We start from the raw sequence: 19,463 nt of genomic DNA, 5'->3' as shown, positions 1-19,463 counted from the left end.
GAGTCCCAAAGCATTCTCCTTAATCCCTGCCATAAGGAGCAGTTGGCTAGAGGAGGTCAGATCAAAAGGTTCACCCTGACTCCAAAAACAGTTGAAGGCAGATGACTAAGGAATAACCTAAGCACAGGGCAAGCACTAAAACGTGTTTCCCCAGAACTCTCAGTGACAGCAAAAAATCCTTCCAGGGACTTTCTGAACCAGAGATTCAGCCTTTGCATTCAACATCCCTTAGATGACCACGCTTGCACAGGTTTGTCCAAGTCTCCTGTGAAACCGATATAAGCCTCCGGCATCCACAACATCCCATGGCAAGGCATTCTGTAACTTAGTTAAACACACTGCAGGAAAATAAAAAAACCACAACCACCCAACAAACACCGTCCTTTGGCAGTTTAAAATGCAAAACATCCGTGTTTCTTTTGGTACCCTTCAGAAGGGATGGTGAGCAATTACTTTGTATTCCCCTTCTGCAGACCTTTTGTAATCTTCTCATTTGTACCACAGCCTCTCTGAGCTATTTCCTTCCAGGCACAAGAGTCCTGGCATATTGAGCGTGGTTCAAAAAAAAAAGCTGTTCCACCAATCCTTGTCTCCCTGTGCTCTGCTTTTTTTCCTAATTAACAATACTTGAGTTTCTGAATCTTAACTTAAAGCCCACTAGGAAAAATATATGCACATACATATGCATAGAAGAAATAAGGCACAGTGACTTCTCCCAAATTAAAGTAATATTCTTAAAAGCATTGCATCCCCAAAGACATTGATAGGGCTTTCTTTGGAAGTGTCCTTAAAATCCATTTGATCAAGTTCTGTTCTTGTGAGACATTTTTTCAATCTCAGGAATTCAGAGTAGACACCAAAAAACATAATATTGAAACTTCTGAGAGCCCTAAGTGCCGTGCTAATTTGCCAGAAGTCACGTCATGTTTACCTCCATAATGTGACTTCATAATTCCACTCCCCGACAGTACCTTGCTTCCAAGGGAAAATTACATAAATCAAAATGAAATTAAGCATTTCTTACAGTACTTGCGCAAATGGTGATTCACCTACAGGTTATTGTAACAGATTGCTTAATTTGAAGAGTGACTCTCAAAAGACTAGAGGTCAACTTTCTTTACCTCCTGAAAGGATAACAGCTTTATAACTTTTATATTCAATACAGGTACAAAAGTGGTTATCATGACAGAAAATTTCTGATATAGAAATCGTGATTTAAAACGGCAACATCAGTTAGTTAGTAAAAATGCAAAATCTCTAGAGAAAACAGTACAAATAGGCATTTTAAATTATAGAATTAATTTTAATGGCAATGCAATGACTTATTTATGCAGAATGAAGACATTTTACATACTTGCTAGCAAACAAGGAGTCCTCAGAACAATCAGCCATCCCACAGAATTCTTCAGTGTTGCTACTGAGTTGACTGAACCCACACAAACATGATTTTCCACATATGGAAAGAATATATACGGACTACGCTGAAGCTCTGCTTATGATTATCCTTGCATTTTTTAGATTAAATCCTCAAAAATACCAAGACACAATAGAACAAAGCTGAAAGATAGTGGTGTCGTCCACAAAAGCCGAAAAGAGAGCCACAGTGGAATGCACATACTTGCTAAACAAAGTGAAAAAGAAAAAAAGCAAACACACACATACCAAATAACAATTAATGAGCGGTTCTAGGAGCAAAAGTTATAAAACCTAGTTTCTTAGGAATGCGTTCCTCATATTGGGGGTGGGAAGACCACCACATCCCACCATTTGTCAGACTCAAGTGCTGCTATTTTTAACAAAACACGAAATATTGCAAATTTCATGACATAAATGACCTATTTTGAAATCTGCTTTACTACTACTACAGCTCTCATGCTTCTTTTTCTACCTCAGTATGACATTTCTTTAACAAACTGCCTTTTGAGTCATCTTCTCACCAAACAGTTCTAGTTCGGCTACAGCCACTGACGCAGAGAACCATGCCAGAGGCCTGCGTGGGGAATTTACCAACTCCACACTTTTTAAATAAAGTTTGCCAAAAAAGTAGACAAATGTCATTATCACACATGTAGCCTTCTTGACTTTCTCCTCCTGGTTTCTTGCAAATGCTTCTACACCAGATTCCTTCAGCAAATCCAGCAGCTAATCCGTGTACATCATTCCTAATCCCTGTACATCAAATTAGCCTCTTCCTCCCACTTTCTTCCTTAATTATTGAGAGATTACCTTTCCCTCCTCATTTTAAACAATTAGATATCTCCTAAAATGTTTATTTGGAGCTGAATGGCACTGGGCCATGCACTGCTTTGTTTCGGATCACGTACAGTGCTAGCACTTTGAACATGGCTGGATCCACTGTTTGGATTATATATATTTATTTTCTTTTACCATTGCATTTTGCCAGGTTGAGAAGAACAACCCTCTCACTGGCATTGCTTTAAGTTAAAACACATCACCATAGGACAGGAGCATGAGAGAGAAAAAAAAAAAAAAGGTAAGCATCTCAAATTGAGCTGCTAAAAGCTTTGAGTGACATTTACCACTGTCAGGTAAGGCTGCTCGTATGCTCTACCTCAGCTCATCTGTCTCCGTTTTTTAGGATTACTGAAACGTTAGGAAGTTGGCATTCTCCTTCCCGAGCTCAACAGCACCTCCCTGCTGAGATCCCTGCAGAATTGCTTTCCTAAAGACTATTTGCATTTCAAACAGGAAAGCAACATTCATTGCCTGCGGAACAGCTCATAGGTGATATTTAAAATTAAGTTAATATTAATGTCGCTATTCTGAGTCACAACAAGTGGTAGTAGGCAATCACACAGAGTAACAGTGAATAGGTGCAAACTCTGTAAGGATTGTAATTCCTTGGAATTGAACTACTTCCTTGAAGACTGTAAACATATGCTGAGAGAAAGGTATTCATAATACCTTGGATGAGTAAGTGTAGTAATTATAAGGCATGATGGAGCTGACCAACTGCTATCAGCAACACAGGTTACACTGAGTTTTACCTGAGTTTATTACTCTATTGGCAAATTTTTGGCAAAAGAACTTAAAACATTCACCTTACATTACAAAGACAACACAGTCCTGTTGTCTGGGATGTGAACACCTTGTAGAGTTAATAAGGAAAATGCTCATTCATATACTTAATCTAAAGAATTACTTGATAAAACTAACAGAGGAATATGTCTATATATGTAGTGTATGTATACTGGATATCTTTGTGTATATATATATGTATACACACACATATCAAGAGTTTAACAATACCTGGAGGAAAACAAAATAGACAATTATTCAAAGGCTAATCTCCATCTTCAGACTAACAAACAAGCATTTTCCTCCTTATGGGTGGTTTACAAAGTGGCGTATCACAGCAAATGACCATTTAATTTTTGAAACAGTAATTTTTGTTTATGTTGTATCAGAAAATACAGAAAATTAGGTACATACTGAAACTGCAAATAAGCCAACTATATTTCCATAATATTGCAGCAATTTTTGCCAGCCACATAGGAAGTAGAGGAATTTTTGCCTAAAACACACAGAGAGATTTAGCAAAAATTCTAACCAGTAATTGGAAATCTGATGCTACCGCTGCCAGTTCTAAATCAGGTGTAGCCGAAGCTCCATCTTGCCCATCCCACTTCTGGGAAACACAGAGCAGTTAAGGAAAAGGGGAAAGCATGATGTTATACAGACATTATAGAGGGGAGCCCAGGCCACTGCATGATACCCAAGGGCACAAATCTATACACAGTTGGGCTTTTACTACTTCCACTGCTCATGGAATAAACAGAAAGGCTTCAAAACATGTACGAATAGAAAATAAAATGCAAAACTCCAAACTTCTTGTATCACTCACACTTAAAAATATTCTTAGAACTGACAGCAAATACCCGACCTCACACTCCACTGCATCACGATACAGACATATGTTCATTTGTACATGATAATAATTCAGAGGGTGGTTAGCAGAGCACAATCCAGTAAGGCTTGTCCTCCCCCACTCTTTTCCCCATTCTCAATTTGCATTTGAAAGAATGAAGCCAGTGAAGGTGAAGCTCTTTAAAGCTTCAGCAAAAACACATGTATTCCAAGAGCTGATTTTTTTTCTTTTCCAAACTGCACATAGGGCACAGGTCACAATAAAAGAAGAAAAAAGGTAAATACCACTTCTAATCAAAATTCCTGCTGCTCAGTTCATGAGATATTACCCTCTTTCAGAGATGACTTTCAGCAGCTGTATTCACATAGAAAGAAAAGCCAGAGCATCTTGACTAATTACTTGCACTACTGTTCGTAGACCAGCGAGTTTTACTTTTTACTTTGTCCTATGACGAAACATTTATGTCTTACGGATGACGGACAGGAAACAGTTTATTTACCTGCCTCGTAATGCACTCTGGCTAATGATTAAAAGGGAAATTCTAATGGTCAATTCCAATAGCTTCTTTCTGTATATCGCCCTAACTCTTGGCGGTGTATACATGTGCAAGACAGGCCTTTCCTTCTTATTAATCACCCAGGTGCTCATATTGGTAACAACATCCTGCAAAAAATGCACACAGGAGCCTTAACACCAGAAATGCTTGAGAACTATGAGGGCTATGAGGCACAGAACATTTACACTTAAAAACTTGCAAAATATATGGTTACGTATGGTGAAAGTGAAGTGACCTGGTGTGATGTGCATATCTGCATACAGACTGATGGATTTGATCTGGTTATTGAGGATTGCTTTTCAACATGATCAAGTGCACTGCAGTTGATTATGACTCTGACAAAGTGCAATACTGGAATTATGCACACTCATATAGTGTTTGCAGTGAGTTATTTACTTAGAGACTGCACAGGAAAACAAACTGGCCTGGCAGTTCTAGCCAACAACAGTTCCGCTTATGAAGGAAGAGGCAGAAAAAAAAAAAAAAAAAGCCCTGAGAATCACCTATCAGGAAAGGTCTGGGTACACTACATGGATGTAAATCTAGGGTCTGGTCTTTTCAGAAGTGGTGAATTAAAAACAGCAGGCAAGCCTTGTGCAATTCAGCACCTGATTTTGCAATGACTTGTAGCAACCTGAATTTTATCTGTATTTGTAAAGCAGACTTGCAGTCGCACAAGGAGAGCACAAAAGCTAGCTCTAGGGCACCAGGCCAGACAAAAGCAGAGTTTATTGTCGGACCAGCCCCGGCTGTCACACATAAACAGAGCATGCTGGACCCCTGTGAACTGATTAGGGACCTCCTACTGTCCCACATAAACATGTAGGTGATTGCCATCTACAAAGCATCACCAGCTGAACTACTGGTGGATTTACTCAAAATCCCAGATAATAGGAACCTTAAGAGCAAGTATTTTGGTATAGTAGTTGAACTGCCTAGAACAGTTTGCAAACAACTCAGCTCTTATAAAGGACAAACAACTGTAGTGAAAACCATTCACACTTGCTACCATGAGCAGGTTGACTCTCTGCATTTTTTAAACAGAATATATTTACCAAATGTGCCAACATATACAATATGTTCTAAACTACTCAGTCTGACATATGAAAATCTGTGTCGCTACCACTGGCAAAGAGGAAGAGGGTACAGGAAACAACGTTAACATTTTCCAGAGCACATAACATAACATAAGAATTTGTTCTACACAAGCACTCCCAGGGTGTATTTTTTTTAGTGACGGAGAAATCATCCAGACCCACTTGCTCTCTACATCTGTCATTCCTGAGAGAAGCTAGTCCAGGCATTCCAAAAGGCTTCCAGGGATCAATACTCTTTCTCTCCAATCAATCTATTCAGTACTTCAATACTCTAGTAATTGGGAGGTTCTCCTGTTCCTCCCCATGTGTCTAACCAACCTTCAACTGTTTTCCTGCAAATGAAGCCTTGTCCTTTTGCCCTGTTACTTGTGTCCCAGGGATAACACCAGGGCCATTACAAGGAAGCCAGCAGAGCCCTCTCTAAGCACAGTTGCTCAACTCTTTTTGCATGTTGCCAAATATAGTTCTCCCTCACACATGGCCCGTTTGCACAAGTATCATGGAAGAAGCAAAGCCTTCGTGGAATCAAAATGACATTTACGGTTATTCCCTATCCCACAAGTATTATCATCTGCTTCTTACAAAAACAAGTTAAGATTAGATTTGTCAAAACCAAACCATATCCTACCATGTTACCTGTTGTTCAGCTCATGATTATCTCCCAGCTGTTTGAAAATAGTTTGTCTAATTATTTGTTCTGGCATTTTCTATTTAAATTGACAGGCTTCTAATTCCTCAAAGCCTTTTGTCCCTTTTTAAAGCAAGGCACTAAATACACCTCTCTCTCTCTTTCAAGTCTGATTTTTCAGTCATCCTGATAACCTGTCCTTTGAAGATAATCACTTCATAGGCTGATTATTTGGAAAACATATCTCTTATTCTATGTTGTTTGTTTGTATTTTGTCTGGGCTATGTTTTTCTGTAATGTTCCTACTTTGTTGCTACTTTTAATTAAGTTAGACTACAAAAAGAAAGGACAATATACACAGGCATGGAACATTTAGCTTTCCCAGTGCTATCAGTTTTTTCTCTGCAATGAATAGCAGACCACAGCTTGGTGGATATCGTCTTCCTTCTGTTCATGTATGGAATTATTTATGATCAAACAAAAGGCACGTTGCAGTAAGTACGCACCTTGAACTTCCAGTTTTGCCCTCATTTTCACATTATTGTTTTACTTTCATATTCAGTAGGTGATCTACTTCGACCTTAGAAGGAAGACTGCAGAAACTAACTCATGAATAATGAGGAGCTCAGTTTCCCTAAATTGGGCATTTAATATACTGCTTTGAGATTTCTTTCCAGCTAATTTCTTACTTTTGTTAAACTTGTCTTCAGGACATCTTACTCAAAAAATATCTGTTGCCATCAATACCTCCAAGTCCACTGCTTTTAGTTTTGTCCTTCTTTCTCCTCCTCTTCTAAACATTGTGCATTTAAGATAACATCACAGTGACTGCCTCCAAAAGTTGCCTTCGATTTTCTCAGCTACTTCTCTCCAATATGATTGCAGCAAACTTAAGTCTCCCCACTAGCTATTTTCTCCTCTTCGACATTAGAAATACGGTCACTGACAGACTCCTGCCTGCTTTCCCACCTGATGTTCACCTCCTACTTGTTTTATTATTCAAATTTTTCAACTATGTAGACATTATAATTGAAATTCTGTGCCTTGGATAATTCCATCTGTTACCTGAAAGAAGCTTAGCTTAGTTGATCTGGCTGGCTTGGTAGAGAAAAACATTCGTGTTTTAGGAAGATGTGCTTTAGAGGTACGGAATTTCTCTTAGTTACTGACAACTACTACATTTTGCCAAAGCAGGTACACTTTGAGATACACAAGATAGTCTAATAGGGTGGTTGGTAGGTAGTGTCATTTACAGTCCATAAAAGACAACAGTTCTCTCAGCAAACATTTCTGCAGATACCACATATGTGAAACTATCACCACATGTAGTGCATGTCTTTCATTGCCAGATTTTTCAGTGGCTTTAACTTCTTTAGTTTATTCTAGAAGTACAGGCAAGCATGCAACATACAAAGCCACAACCTTTTTTTTCCAAACATACCAGTTGTACAAGTTATCCCGACAGATCTTTTAGAGCATTTAAATTAATCTTGACTGTGCTAATATTTCCAGTTCTGCTTGTTCACCTCACATCTTTTTTCCATTAGTATAAAGCCACCTAAGGCATTTGATGACTACCTCATTTATCTTCCCCTTGGTCCATCCCATGACCCTATATGAATAAACCTTTTTCCTTTCCTCCTCCACCTTCAGTTTCTGAGCTGTTGTCTAAGCTGCTGTTATTTATATTTACCCCCGGGATTTGTCATCCATCAGGTATTGTATAAAAGCTCTCTTTTGTTAGGGTCAAAAATCATTGCTTTTCTCTGTATTAAGCATCAATTAAATGGTCGTTATTTGTTTTCACAATTTGATCTCTTTCTTTAAAAGAAAATTAAAAAAAATAAAAAGAGGTGTCAAAGAGAGTACATACATGAGATGAATGCATCAGATCAGATTCACTGAAAACTTGCGTGATATGGTTTAGGGGTGAACTTGTAGTGTAGGGTTAATGGGTTGGACTCAATGATCCCAAGGGTCTTTTCCAACCTGAATTGTTCTATGTTCTATGATTATTAGTCAACAACAGAGTATTACCTATACTGCAGCTTATTCTCCATACCTGTAAAGTTAGAAAAATAACAACTTAGTAAATATAAATGTCTGTGGTTGAAATGCCACATGTAGGAGTGGAGTAGCACAATAAGCTAAGTAACAACTTTACAGATGCAACAAAATGTATTAAAATCACAAAGTTAGTTTTAAATCATTTAGGAAACCAAAAGGTACAAAGTGAAATATATGGTCTTTTCAGTTTTCCTTATTAACTATGTGGTTTCTTAGCCATATAAAAAAAATAGTATTTATTTGTTAAACAAAAAGATATCTCCTGCTATGCGCAGTGTTATCTGAACCCATTAGTATACAACTGAATGGAAGTTCTTGTAGCTTTATAGATATTTCAATTTGTTATTATTCTACATTTTGAACATAGACAAAATCAATTTTTTTATCTCAATTTATGCAGAGCATAAACATAACTGCAAAAATAGATATTGCTTTCCACATATGCAATTCTATTTCTTGACATAAGAAAAACGTTAGCCACAAAATAAAATAAAAAATCCCTCAAAATCTCCAGATGAGACAAATGGAAAACATCACCGAATACATTCAGCTGTGTGGCCTTTGTCAGGCTACACTCAAGTGTCCAGGCAGCCCTGCATTCGTCTACTCCATGACCATGTAACACAAGACAGTAACATAATGCATGCGATACAACAACAGCCATCGTTATTATTGCAGTTCAGCCTGACAAACCCCAAATTAACAAGATTTTCCCTATGTGTTTGATTCTAAAAGAAGAAAAACAACACCAATCTCAACAATATTACTGACTGTGAAGCACAAAGAAGAGGTGCTGCAGTGGCAGTTTCAGCAGTAAGCTGTTTCTTCAGATCAGGGGGTTCTTGATTGCCTGCTGGGAGGAACCAGGATAAATAATAATATACATGTTGAAAACTTAATCATTCCCTAATCAAGTTGCTTTATATGTGCCTTGCTCATTTCTTGCACATCATAGTAAAGCCCCACACACTTCAACTGTTGAACTGATTGCAGGATTATACTGTCCAACCTCATTTTCAGAAAATCCTCTGCGCAAATGCCAGATGAAAAGCTGTTAAGATTTTACCTTACTAGTCAAGCACTTAAAACAGCTTTCCTCCTATGTTTGCATTGCCACATCTTTCTTCATCTTATTTTCTCAAGTGAAAGGCACTATCCAAAGCTTTAATTGCACTGTCTTAGCTGAAGAGGCAACAGATGGAGCAGCATGCACGTTCCCATTCAAAATTATTCTCCCATATTCCCCAAAGCAGAAACCACAGAATACATTCCTCATGCATCACTCTGGGTCCATATTAGTTACCCTGCGGTTCAGGTTTTCTTTCCTTCCCTGGCCCCAAGCAGATGCAGTTTCTCTTAAATTGACTGTAAACCTCCTATTGATCCTTTCTATATCTTCTCTGGAATTTAGCTTAAAAAACATTGTTAGGTTAGCATCATGTGAAACTGATTCTATTACCTTACAGCAGTGATGCATTTAGCTTTGCAACTGATTCTGCAGCTTTATATTCATTAAGACCTACGTACAACCTTAACTGAAGTAGATCAAGTCACAGAAAAATCCATCCTCTTTCCCCCCCGCAACAATTTATATACATAATGTTTATTGTGGGTGGTAACTTAACAATAAATTAAAATAGAAGGAGGTACTAAGGAAAAAAGTATACCTTAGGTCATAAAAATCAAATTAATGTGGATGTGCTGTACCCGCCACAAATATTTTGGAGAAATTTTTTTCATTTTTAAAAAAGAAGTCAGTAGAACAAAGTCGAAGCAAAGGAAATGGTAGCAGTCTCCACTGGAAAATAAAGCAACTGAAACCAAACTGATACATACGATTTTCAAAGGAATGCAGTAAAAGTTTGGGACACAACAGCGAGGCAACACAAGGGAGGAGTTTGTAGCATTCTTCTTACTTAAATTCTTTGCCTTGATGACTACTTAAGTTGCCATCTGTTAAAGAAGGCAGAACTGATACTACTTTGAGAATTAGGGTAATTCGAAATCATATCGGACAACTTATCTTACTGCATATCAGCTGCACTTTACCTACAAACAGCTTTTTTAATGAAAACCCAGAAAGAAAAAAAAAAAAGAGAGCTGAGTGACTGTATCATACTCACCATCACTCTAGGACAGCTAATGTAGTTAAACCAAGAGTTGTTAATTAACTGCTTCAAAATGGAAATCGTGCTGTAATCCCATTCTTAACAGTCTTTCCTCATGAGGTTCATTCATACCTGTCCCTTACCGTCATCGCTGTACTGCCAGGATTTTCCTTCACTAACCTAGAGCTAATGAACAGTTTTCTGTTACTTCCAGGACAACTCCTTGATTCTTCAAATAACCTCAGGATGCTGCTGTGACTCCTTCCTCTTCATTTCTAACATCTACCAAGATATCACAGATCTTGAGCACACAAGCTTGCATCTGTGCAGCCAGATGCTCAACTTCCCTTCTCCACACACACAAAAGTATTACCAACACTTATTAGTGTGCAATGAAGAGGGGGGAAAAAAAAAAAAAAAGGCAAATATATCCTTCATGTGCCACAGACCCAAAGACCAATCACGTATGAGCCTTGATTTCTGCTCTTCCTCCCACACAATTTCAACAATAGCATTCAAAACCGAGCCAAGAAGTCTGGTTGCGTTCTATCAACCAAGGCTTTTCAGTCCTTGCTGTGTGTGAAGGTATCTGCAAACACGCAGCATAGATACAACTCCACCTGTTCTCATCCTTTGACTTCATCAGCTACATTAATTTCCCTACTGGCCTTTTTTTCTTGGTCTCATTTTCCATTCTTTAATACTATCACATCACACTCCAAAGTCATCAAGTGTACCAGGAACCTATTCACCTACATTCTTCGCAGAACCTCCTCTGCGATGAACTTGAACACCTATACACTTATTTTGTTAAATTTTCCTTCATCACAGTTGCTTTTTTTCCCTAATTTTCTTTTTGAGCAGTCTACACTATTCAAAATACTCCTGCTCCTAAACAAAGCTAAAAGATTTCCCAGCATTCCCAGTGTATTGTACAGAGATTATGGGGGAAAAAAAACAAAACTCCTCAATGCACTGCTTCACTAATGCTTTCAGGAGGCAATACTTCAATACTATCTTCTCCGAGTATATTAGACACACTAAATCCTTTTTACTTGACAATCAACCAAATCCTTTCCATTTTTTCATTAAAAAGGAAGAGAAGAAAAGAAAGTTAAACCCTTGCACAAGCAATGAACACGTGCATTAGAAAACGGGAGGGAAGGGAAATAATTAACAAGTGAGAAATGCTATGAAGGTCCATCTAACTAAACAGCTTACAGGAAAACCTGTAAGGTTTAAGATGCAGCCGTACAGATTAAAGGCAAAATGTTAATGCCTATACAAGTAGAAGACAAAAAGGTCTATGTAAGTTGTCATCATTAAAATGCCTCAGGGAAACTTTCTTATGGTAATTTAAACCGAAAAGGTTAAAACCTTAAATGGTGTTATGTTCAGTCTGTATGCAACGCTTCCATACCGTGAAAAAAGAACATACAACTTGCTCTTGCAGAAACACTAACCGCTGCAATGTGACCCATTGACTCCACAGATTTAGTGCAAAAGCCTGAAGAGAAACATGCCACAAAGTAGTAGTTAAGCTCCAGGCAATGCTCAACTTTCTAATAGTCTAGAGAGCACCAAAGCACAGCATTTTCTATGAAACCCAGCGTCAGTTAAAAGGCTAAAGCATTGGTTTCACATTACACATCCATAGGAAGAATCTGAGTCAAGATGCTCTCACCAGAGAGGGTTTATGGAATACCAATTTACCTTCTGCAACTTCACTTCCACTGAGCTGGAAATACAAGCCGAGTTGGCAGATTCTTTTTAACCTCTTGTGCACGCTCTTACAAAAATAAGTTTCTCATCTCTCCCATGAACTGGTATGATTTTTAGTTGATGTCCTGCCTCTATCATTTTGGAGCAAAAAATAAATCATGTTACTGAATAATTAAAATGTAGACAGACATTGTATTTACTAGAAATCTCTACAATATGCACGACAAACATGTAAACACTTATAAATTAACAGACTCATATCATACAAAAAGTGAAAGTCAGCACAGAAACTGTTTTCATAATTACCCGAACTGTTGTAACTAGTAAGTTACACAGAAGACAAGGAGCATTTTACCGCACATTTAGCATTGATACACTGTAGTTGTCCACATCTTCAGAGTACAGCACATGGGAGACAATATTAAGGTTCAACAACACATTTTTTGGTACTGTTGCTTACTTCTTTCATACTCAAGACTGTAGAACTGTCCAGTCTTTCTGTTTCAACCCACAGGAGTAAATGTTTTTAAATTACAAAGCACTTCTGCCACTTGATGTTGAAGGTACAAACCTTCTTCACCAGAAATATGATGCTAAAAGCAAATTGCAATTATTTCATTATTATCAAGTACAGAGTCGACAGTCTTAAGTTTTTCAAAAAGTCAAGACTTAAATCTTTTCATTAATCGACCCATAAACCTCAAACTGAAACTAGAAACATGCAGAAGACTACATGTTACGAGACCACCAAGAACCTCCCTTGCTAGAGCGCTGCTTCTGTTTCTCCTTTGGCACACTGTAGGTGCTGAGATCTCGAACAACTTGTACATGCACCTCAGGAAGTCTACCAAAAGACGTTCCACAAAAATCAACTTGCTTCAACTGAAAGTGTCTGTGGCTCCTACTCAAAGGAGAATTCCATTCTGTACCACATCAAGCTTCTCCGAGTTAGGATCCAACTTGCTTCATGATTCTAGTCAAGCATTAAGTGAAAGATCTAGGAATGGACAAAGTTCTGGGAAAGTACTAAAGTGGAATGTTGCATATTTACACATCTGAAACACTGTGAAGAAAAATTCCCTTTAGATACAGAAAGCTTTCTTTAGCTCAAGGATTCTTAATGTCACATTTTTAGATGTGACCTCTGAAGCAAAACTAATAAGTTGGAATTATTAAATTTAAACATAAGATGAAAGAGAATAAAGTAGTATTCAAATACTTAAAAGGCTGTCCCAAAAAGGAAAGAAAGAATTTATTCGTCATGTCTCTGGAGAGCACCCAAAGTAGAAACAAGCTTAAATTACAGCAAGAGTAAAAACCTCAGGTTAAACATATGGAAATTTTTTTCTGATAAGAATTGTGAATCTAAAAGCAGATGAAGCAAGCAGCTCTCTGAAACGGACTTGGCTTCTTCTGCCTGGGGAAGGAGATGCTGGACTTATTTTTCTTAAATCCCCTTCCAACCTTCTCTCTTGAGGTAGAAATCACTCCCTTGTACATTTGAACTTCAACACACCGGAAGTTTAACAAATTTTGTCTCTAAACGATCTTGTAAATCATTTGATTACACATTCAGATCTTTCTACACAAGAACAAGACACAGTTAGTCCTTGGCTTTGTTACTACCATCTATGAAATCAGGGAGTCTGACAAGATCCAGGTTTTCAAACACTCCTTGTAACCAGCAAAGCTACAGCCACCGAGATTGTACTGGAGCAGCAGAAGCCGAAGAAAGGTGAAGACTGGAGTAAAAACATGTAGAACACTTCAAGACTTGGATAAGAAAAGCGAGGGCTTTTTTTTTTTTTTTTTAATACAAAATTAACACTTAATTAGTAATGTCTTACAGAATAATTTGACAGAAATCCCAGCATCTTTCAAGTTTCCAGTAGCCCAAGCTCAGGCATCAGTAACTATCTTTTATGCGCTGCCTCTCAGGGTATCATGGATCTCAATTCCTCCCTAAGCTTATGGCAAAAGAAGACTTGTACTAAATGCACTCAATTTAAAAAAACTAAAATATAAACCCAAGATAAAAGCAGCAAAGTAGCCCAAATATCACACACTACCACCTCACGCCTTCCAGAGTAAAATTAATACGGCTTATTTTCACAGCAGTCACAGACCTTTGGTTGCTGCAAGCAGCAGCAACATCTACTGCGGTTAATTTAATTCACTAGCAAGTAAAACTCGAAGTCTGTAGGGTGAAGTATCAAAGACTAGCACCATGAAAGACAAGATACTCTTGATTAATCTCTGGTCTCAGCCATTACTTTTAGCTAAAGACAACTGAAAAGTAAACAGCAGGGGAAAAAAAAAAACAACAGACAACGAAAAGTAAAGAAGTAAAGAGGAGCTGGCCTTGAACTTATCACATTTACTCAAAAAAACCACTTAAGTTTCTGCAATTAGAATAAGCTACTCCAAAACAGAGAAAAAGTGTACTAATTAATTGTCCAATAAAACCTACACAATCCATGATAACTTTAATTATATCATTGGCTTCAGAAATCATACAAGAAGTACTAAAAAGAACAGCTTCTTCACACTTCATCTGTTCCTGCGTACAATTCAGTTTCTAAACCTGTTCCTTCATCTGTGCTCAATAAACAGCATTTCAGTCCTGCAGACTTAAAGGCCCCAGACAACAATCATTGAACATTTGCTGAACAAACCCACGTTTTTCTACATTGTCAGACAAACAATCCAGAAGCTGAAATAAAATTTGTTTCCGTCCCATCATTTAGAAGGTCTATAAATAAAAGCTCTCTCTGTCACCTGCGATTTGCCATTTTCTGATGATATCCCACTCTTGTGGGAAACAGGGAAGAAAAAAGAAAAACAAAATTAGGAGCATGGAAAGCCAATGCAGGTGAAGGGCCAGGGGGGAGGAAATGCTTGTTAGCATTGGTTGACACTCCTAGGTTTTCCCTCTGAATTTTGCTGTTCATGAGATTTCCATCATATTGCCAAATACAAAACACCAGAGGCTCGATCCTTTGGAGTTCTCCTCCCAATAGGTAAAAGTAACTCTACAGAGATAACAGCTATTGGCACAAGATTTGTTGTGTTTCAACGCTGTCCAAATGAATGACTCATACGAAGCTTTCAATTTTATTCAACACAAACCCCCGATTCAAGGCTGCAGTCAGCATAAAAACCTTATATAATCCCTCACACTTTTTACCATCAAGTCCACAGATATCTGCATCTTCTAGATAACTATAAAACTGCTTTACTTACTACACCACCTCATGTTACTGGTCAGCTGTGTGCTTTCCCTTACTGTATGCAGTTGTTAACCATCTCCTTTGTCCGAAAAATGTAAAGCAGGATCCTAAGGGTAAACGTCTTTTTACAGCTTAGTTTGCACAACTTGCAGTATTATCCACGGCCTTGGAACACCGAGAGCTGCCTCAATTCCCACCAATCACTGGATGTATAAATACACTGCAGCAAACTCCAAACCAAGCCCCATTCACAACCCTAGAGACAGTATTGCAAAACTTCAGTTATTCAGTTATCCTAAATAAGGAAGAATAGCCTAAGAGACCTCCTCACTTAAATTCTTTCAGTCTAACACATAACTTGGTCTTACTTTCGGAGCCCGTAACACTCCTTCCCGCTTTCTTTACACTTTCTGCTTCACCTTCACCTGAAATTTGCATGTGAGGCTTCAGCATTCTCGCTGACATATAACACCTCTTTCTGGTCCAGTACTGCATACATGAGAAGGAAAGTACCTCAGAAGCGATGCTCTAAGTAGCACTTCCTCCTCTCAGGTGTGAGGGCACCAATAAATGCTTGTTAAATACATTCATACAGGCCTTTCCAGCTTTTCAAATCTGCAAGACCTGCCCCTGCAATAATTTTTTAGGGCATGTTAAAAATTTCTCTTGTATTTATAAGAAAGCCATTCTAACAGGAGAAGAAAAATCTTAACTGTTGCGGTCATGGCTTGCTCACATATCACTATGACCATCAGGGTTGTGGAAATCTGATTTAAAAACCCCCAAACACTCTTCAGAAAAAGACTGGCTATTTTAACCAAGGAAATTTACATTGTTTATAAAATTGGCATGTTACAAGGCATTAGAAAGTTTCTCTCTCTTATTAAGACAACTACCACAGTAATAGAATAATGTAAGCTTGTCTAGCCCTTACGAAGAGTAGTCTTTCCATTTTAGGCCATGAGTACTTAGCTGGGTCCAGAGTAGCTGTGCAAAGGCATGCAAAAATCTGACAGTGTCTTCAAAGGAAGATCTCCTCTCTCTTCTATTTACTTAAAATAAGGTAATAACAAGGGAGCATTGAGGGGAGAGCTTTATGCTGTTTCAGTGCGTTTACACAATTTGAAAGGCAACCAGATGACTGTTAAAATTCTTCCTAGAACTCATTTCTCATTACAACTTGCACTTAACAGAAAGTAAATATAAACACACACGACTAGAATACCCAAGCGCTCAATGTTAAGTCTCAGGAACCATGAAAAATCCTTACTTGTATTTCTGTTAAACATTTCTCACATGCTTTACATTTTAGCAAAAAGTTCAATTAACAAATGATCGAGGGATTTGATGGTGGAAAGGGGGTTGCCACGTCGTGACAGAACAAACACGAGGTACTGCTGTCAACAGCCATCCCCTGGTCCCCTGCCACAGTGCTGAAAATTTATATTCCCAGTATAGCACCTTGTCTCTAACACCTCATCTCCCTTAAATCTTAATACGAGAATGAAGACTATCTACCACAGTCGCTTTTGAGAGCGGGAGATCAGGGTAGGTGGGCAGCAAGGGAAAACGTGAAGGGCCCCCCTCCAAATAATTTCCTTGACTGAAGCTGTTGTACTACACAGTAAGTATTTTTAGCATAATAATAAGAGTTATCAATCACTGCTGCGAAATTGGAGCAAGTCTAGTACCAGATGTTGTACCATGTTTTATTTTTCCAACACAAAACCAAGAACTCTGTATATTGACCTAAATAAAAAGTTCATCATTAAACCCTGTGTTCATAAAAAGCACTGTTATCTAAAAAAGCTGAGTCTGACTTCCATGTGCCTATATTGCATTTTTGTCTAACACATTTACCTCTAACCCCTGTTCTTTAGAATAGGGTGATCATGTCTAGAACTGAGAAAGGGTTCTGGCTCAAGAGAATCTGCCTGTACCAAATTTTCAACACTTCTCTGTAATAGAAATCAAGATACACAGGCTCTTAGTCACTAGATTAATTTACTTCCATGATTTTAAAATACTGCCTAAAGATAGATGGCAGGTCTGCTACTCTCTTTATAGACAATTTTACCTAGTTTTCATTTATGAGAAATTAGATGCAACTTCTAGCAACAATAAAAAAATATATCCAGAGTTAGCCTTGGTTTACCCTACTTCTTTTAAGACACTACATTGAGAACAATGTAGACACGCATCCTGTTTATTCAGGGGGCAATGACATAACAGCCATCAGAACTAGAATGCTCTTTTACACCAGCATGACAACATAAGCAAGCACTACAGTTCAACCTCTATACTCGTTTACCGAGTCTTAGTAGTCAGTGGGAAAAAATAAAAAAAAAGAAAGAGATAGGAAGCTCTTGTACACCGCAAACATCATCCAGCAAACCCTCAAGTATCACAGAAAGTGACGTCACTACACAGTACTAAAGAATTCAAGTTTAACTAACGTTCCAGGACAATATTCTCGCACAATCAATTGAAGCTCAGTTGTTAAAGAGACAAGCCGTGTCCTTTCTGAAATACTCCTTCACTATGACCCAACGAAGACAAATAGACACTTGGGAAGGTTGTGCTCAAGACAGAAGATTGTTCTAAGCAACCTACAGAGCTACATTGTTATATATATATGAGTATCCCCCAAGAAACAAAATTCTGCAGAGACTTGGTTTCATTAGGGAACACCAAGCAAAAAAAAATAAAAATAATCAAATATTTTCATTCAGCTTATATAGCAGACAAACCTTTTAAGGTGCAGCATGAGCCCTCCTGATAAAATCCACTCAACACCTAAGCAGCACTAAAGATTTGACGTAGTCTGTGCATACTGTGAGAAGTAACATAAGGAGTTAACTGACATGTTCCTACCACACATTTTTACACAAACATCAAACCGATGTGCTGGACAAGACCCAGAGATCCATTAGTCCAGCTTCCTCCTAGACAGAGCATGAAATTGGAAGCATTTACAAGGGTCTTGCAAGGTCTGTTTCAGGTCTACCAAGGACAAGTGCCCTACCTGTACAGCTCATGAAGGCCGCTGACTAGGTATCTTCCACTTATGTTTGTAATATGCAAACATAAATAAATGAACTATTAATAATAAATTTTGTTTAAAAAAATAAATATTTATGCCAGCTAAAAATGCAAACTTAGGATTGTTCCACAGTAGGTTCAAGTTCTGACAGAGTTAACAAGTCACAAAACAAACATGTTATAAGTTATGTGCATTGTAGACTCTTTGCAAGGAAGACCTAAACAGACGCTTTTTTTTAGTTAGGATTTTTAATTTGTTTTTACCTTTTAAATGCTTCAGCAGGGTTTCTCTCACATTCCCCGGGTTGCAAGAGGCTTTGAATAGCAGGATCTCTTAGTTTGTCCTCGTATCCCGGGATCAGTCCACTGCGGCAGATCTGTGTAACTAAACCTCTAATAAACCCTCCAACGCACAGCGTGTCAGAGTCCTGGGCCCTGCAGAAGTGGAAGGCTAGAGCCTGCCGATGTAAGCCTCTCTGGAGGTTTGCAGGTGAGCTTGGCCACAGCAACTCGGTGCAGAGGGCTGTCTTCCCACTACCAGGCCCTCCAACCAACAGGACACCCCAGGCAGCTCCTTTCCCAGAGACAACACCGGTATTATTCCCAGAATTCGCTACAAGAGATGGTTTGCTGGCAGCACTACCGCTGCAGTTAGCTTTCTCCTGGAGGCAGTGCTGAAGCTTGTGGAAAACCCACTCCCTACAGTAAAACTGCTTTCCCTGCAGTAAGCTGGTTTGAGCCATTTTACAAGGATTCTTCTCCTCAACTCGTCATAAGCAGCAGCGCACCTTCAGCATCTCGGAGCGGTGAGACACGCGTTCATCTTGCGCAGCTGAATCTTCTGCACAGAACTTGACCGAGGTTATAGCAATCAGCCTTTCTTGCAAAACTTAACGGCCTCTTCTCTGGAAGGGTGTTACTCCATTTGTATGCTTTATTTTGACTGGCATAACAGAATCATAGCTTAGCTGACATCATGAAGCAGCATCTGATGCCAACACTCAACAATACTTCTCATATGGCTCAGAAGCTCATGCAGCCCCATGGCTGCATCTGTATTTTACACCGCTGCGTGTGTTGCCAGTATACGGGGGAGACAATACATCTGGAAAAACTGAGGGAAA

The 19,463-nt window shown here is 38.5% G+C and overlaps 1 protein-coding gene across 1 annotated transcript in view; it reads right to left on the bottom strand.

The window, feature by feature from the left end:
- The window catches only part of ANKRD50 (ankyrin repeat domain 50), a 32,859-nt gene extending 13,777 nt beyond the window's left edge, over window positions 1–19,082 (bottom strand). Inside the window, exon 1 of the mRNA XM_009878563.1 lies at window positions 18,604–19,082. Within this exon, the coding sequence (XP_009876865.1) occupies window positions 18,604–19,082 (479 nt within the window). The remainder of the gene's footprint in view (window positions 1–18,603) is intronic.
- Between the last annotated feature and the right edge of the window lie 381 nt (window positions 19,083–19,463).

The sequence above is a fragment of the Apaloderma vittatum genome, unplaced genomic scaffold (assembly GCF_000703405.1).
Source record: "Apaloderma vittatum isolate BGI_N311 unplaced genomic scaffold, ASM70340v1 scaffold19031, whole genome shotgun sequence".
In the NCBI taxonomy this organism is placed as follows: domain Eukaryota; kingdom Metazoa; phylum Chordata; class Aves; order Trogoniformes; family Trogonidae; genus Apaloderma; species Apaloderma vittatum.
Note: the sequence above shows the minus strand (reverse complement) of the source record. Positions and strands in the feature narration are given on the sequence as shown.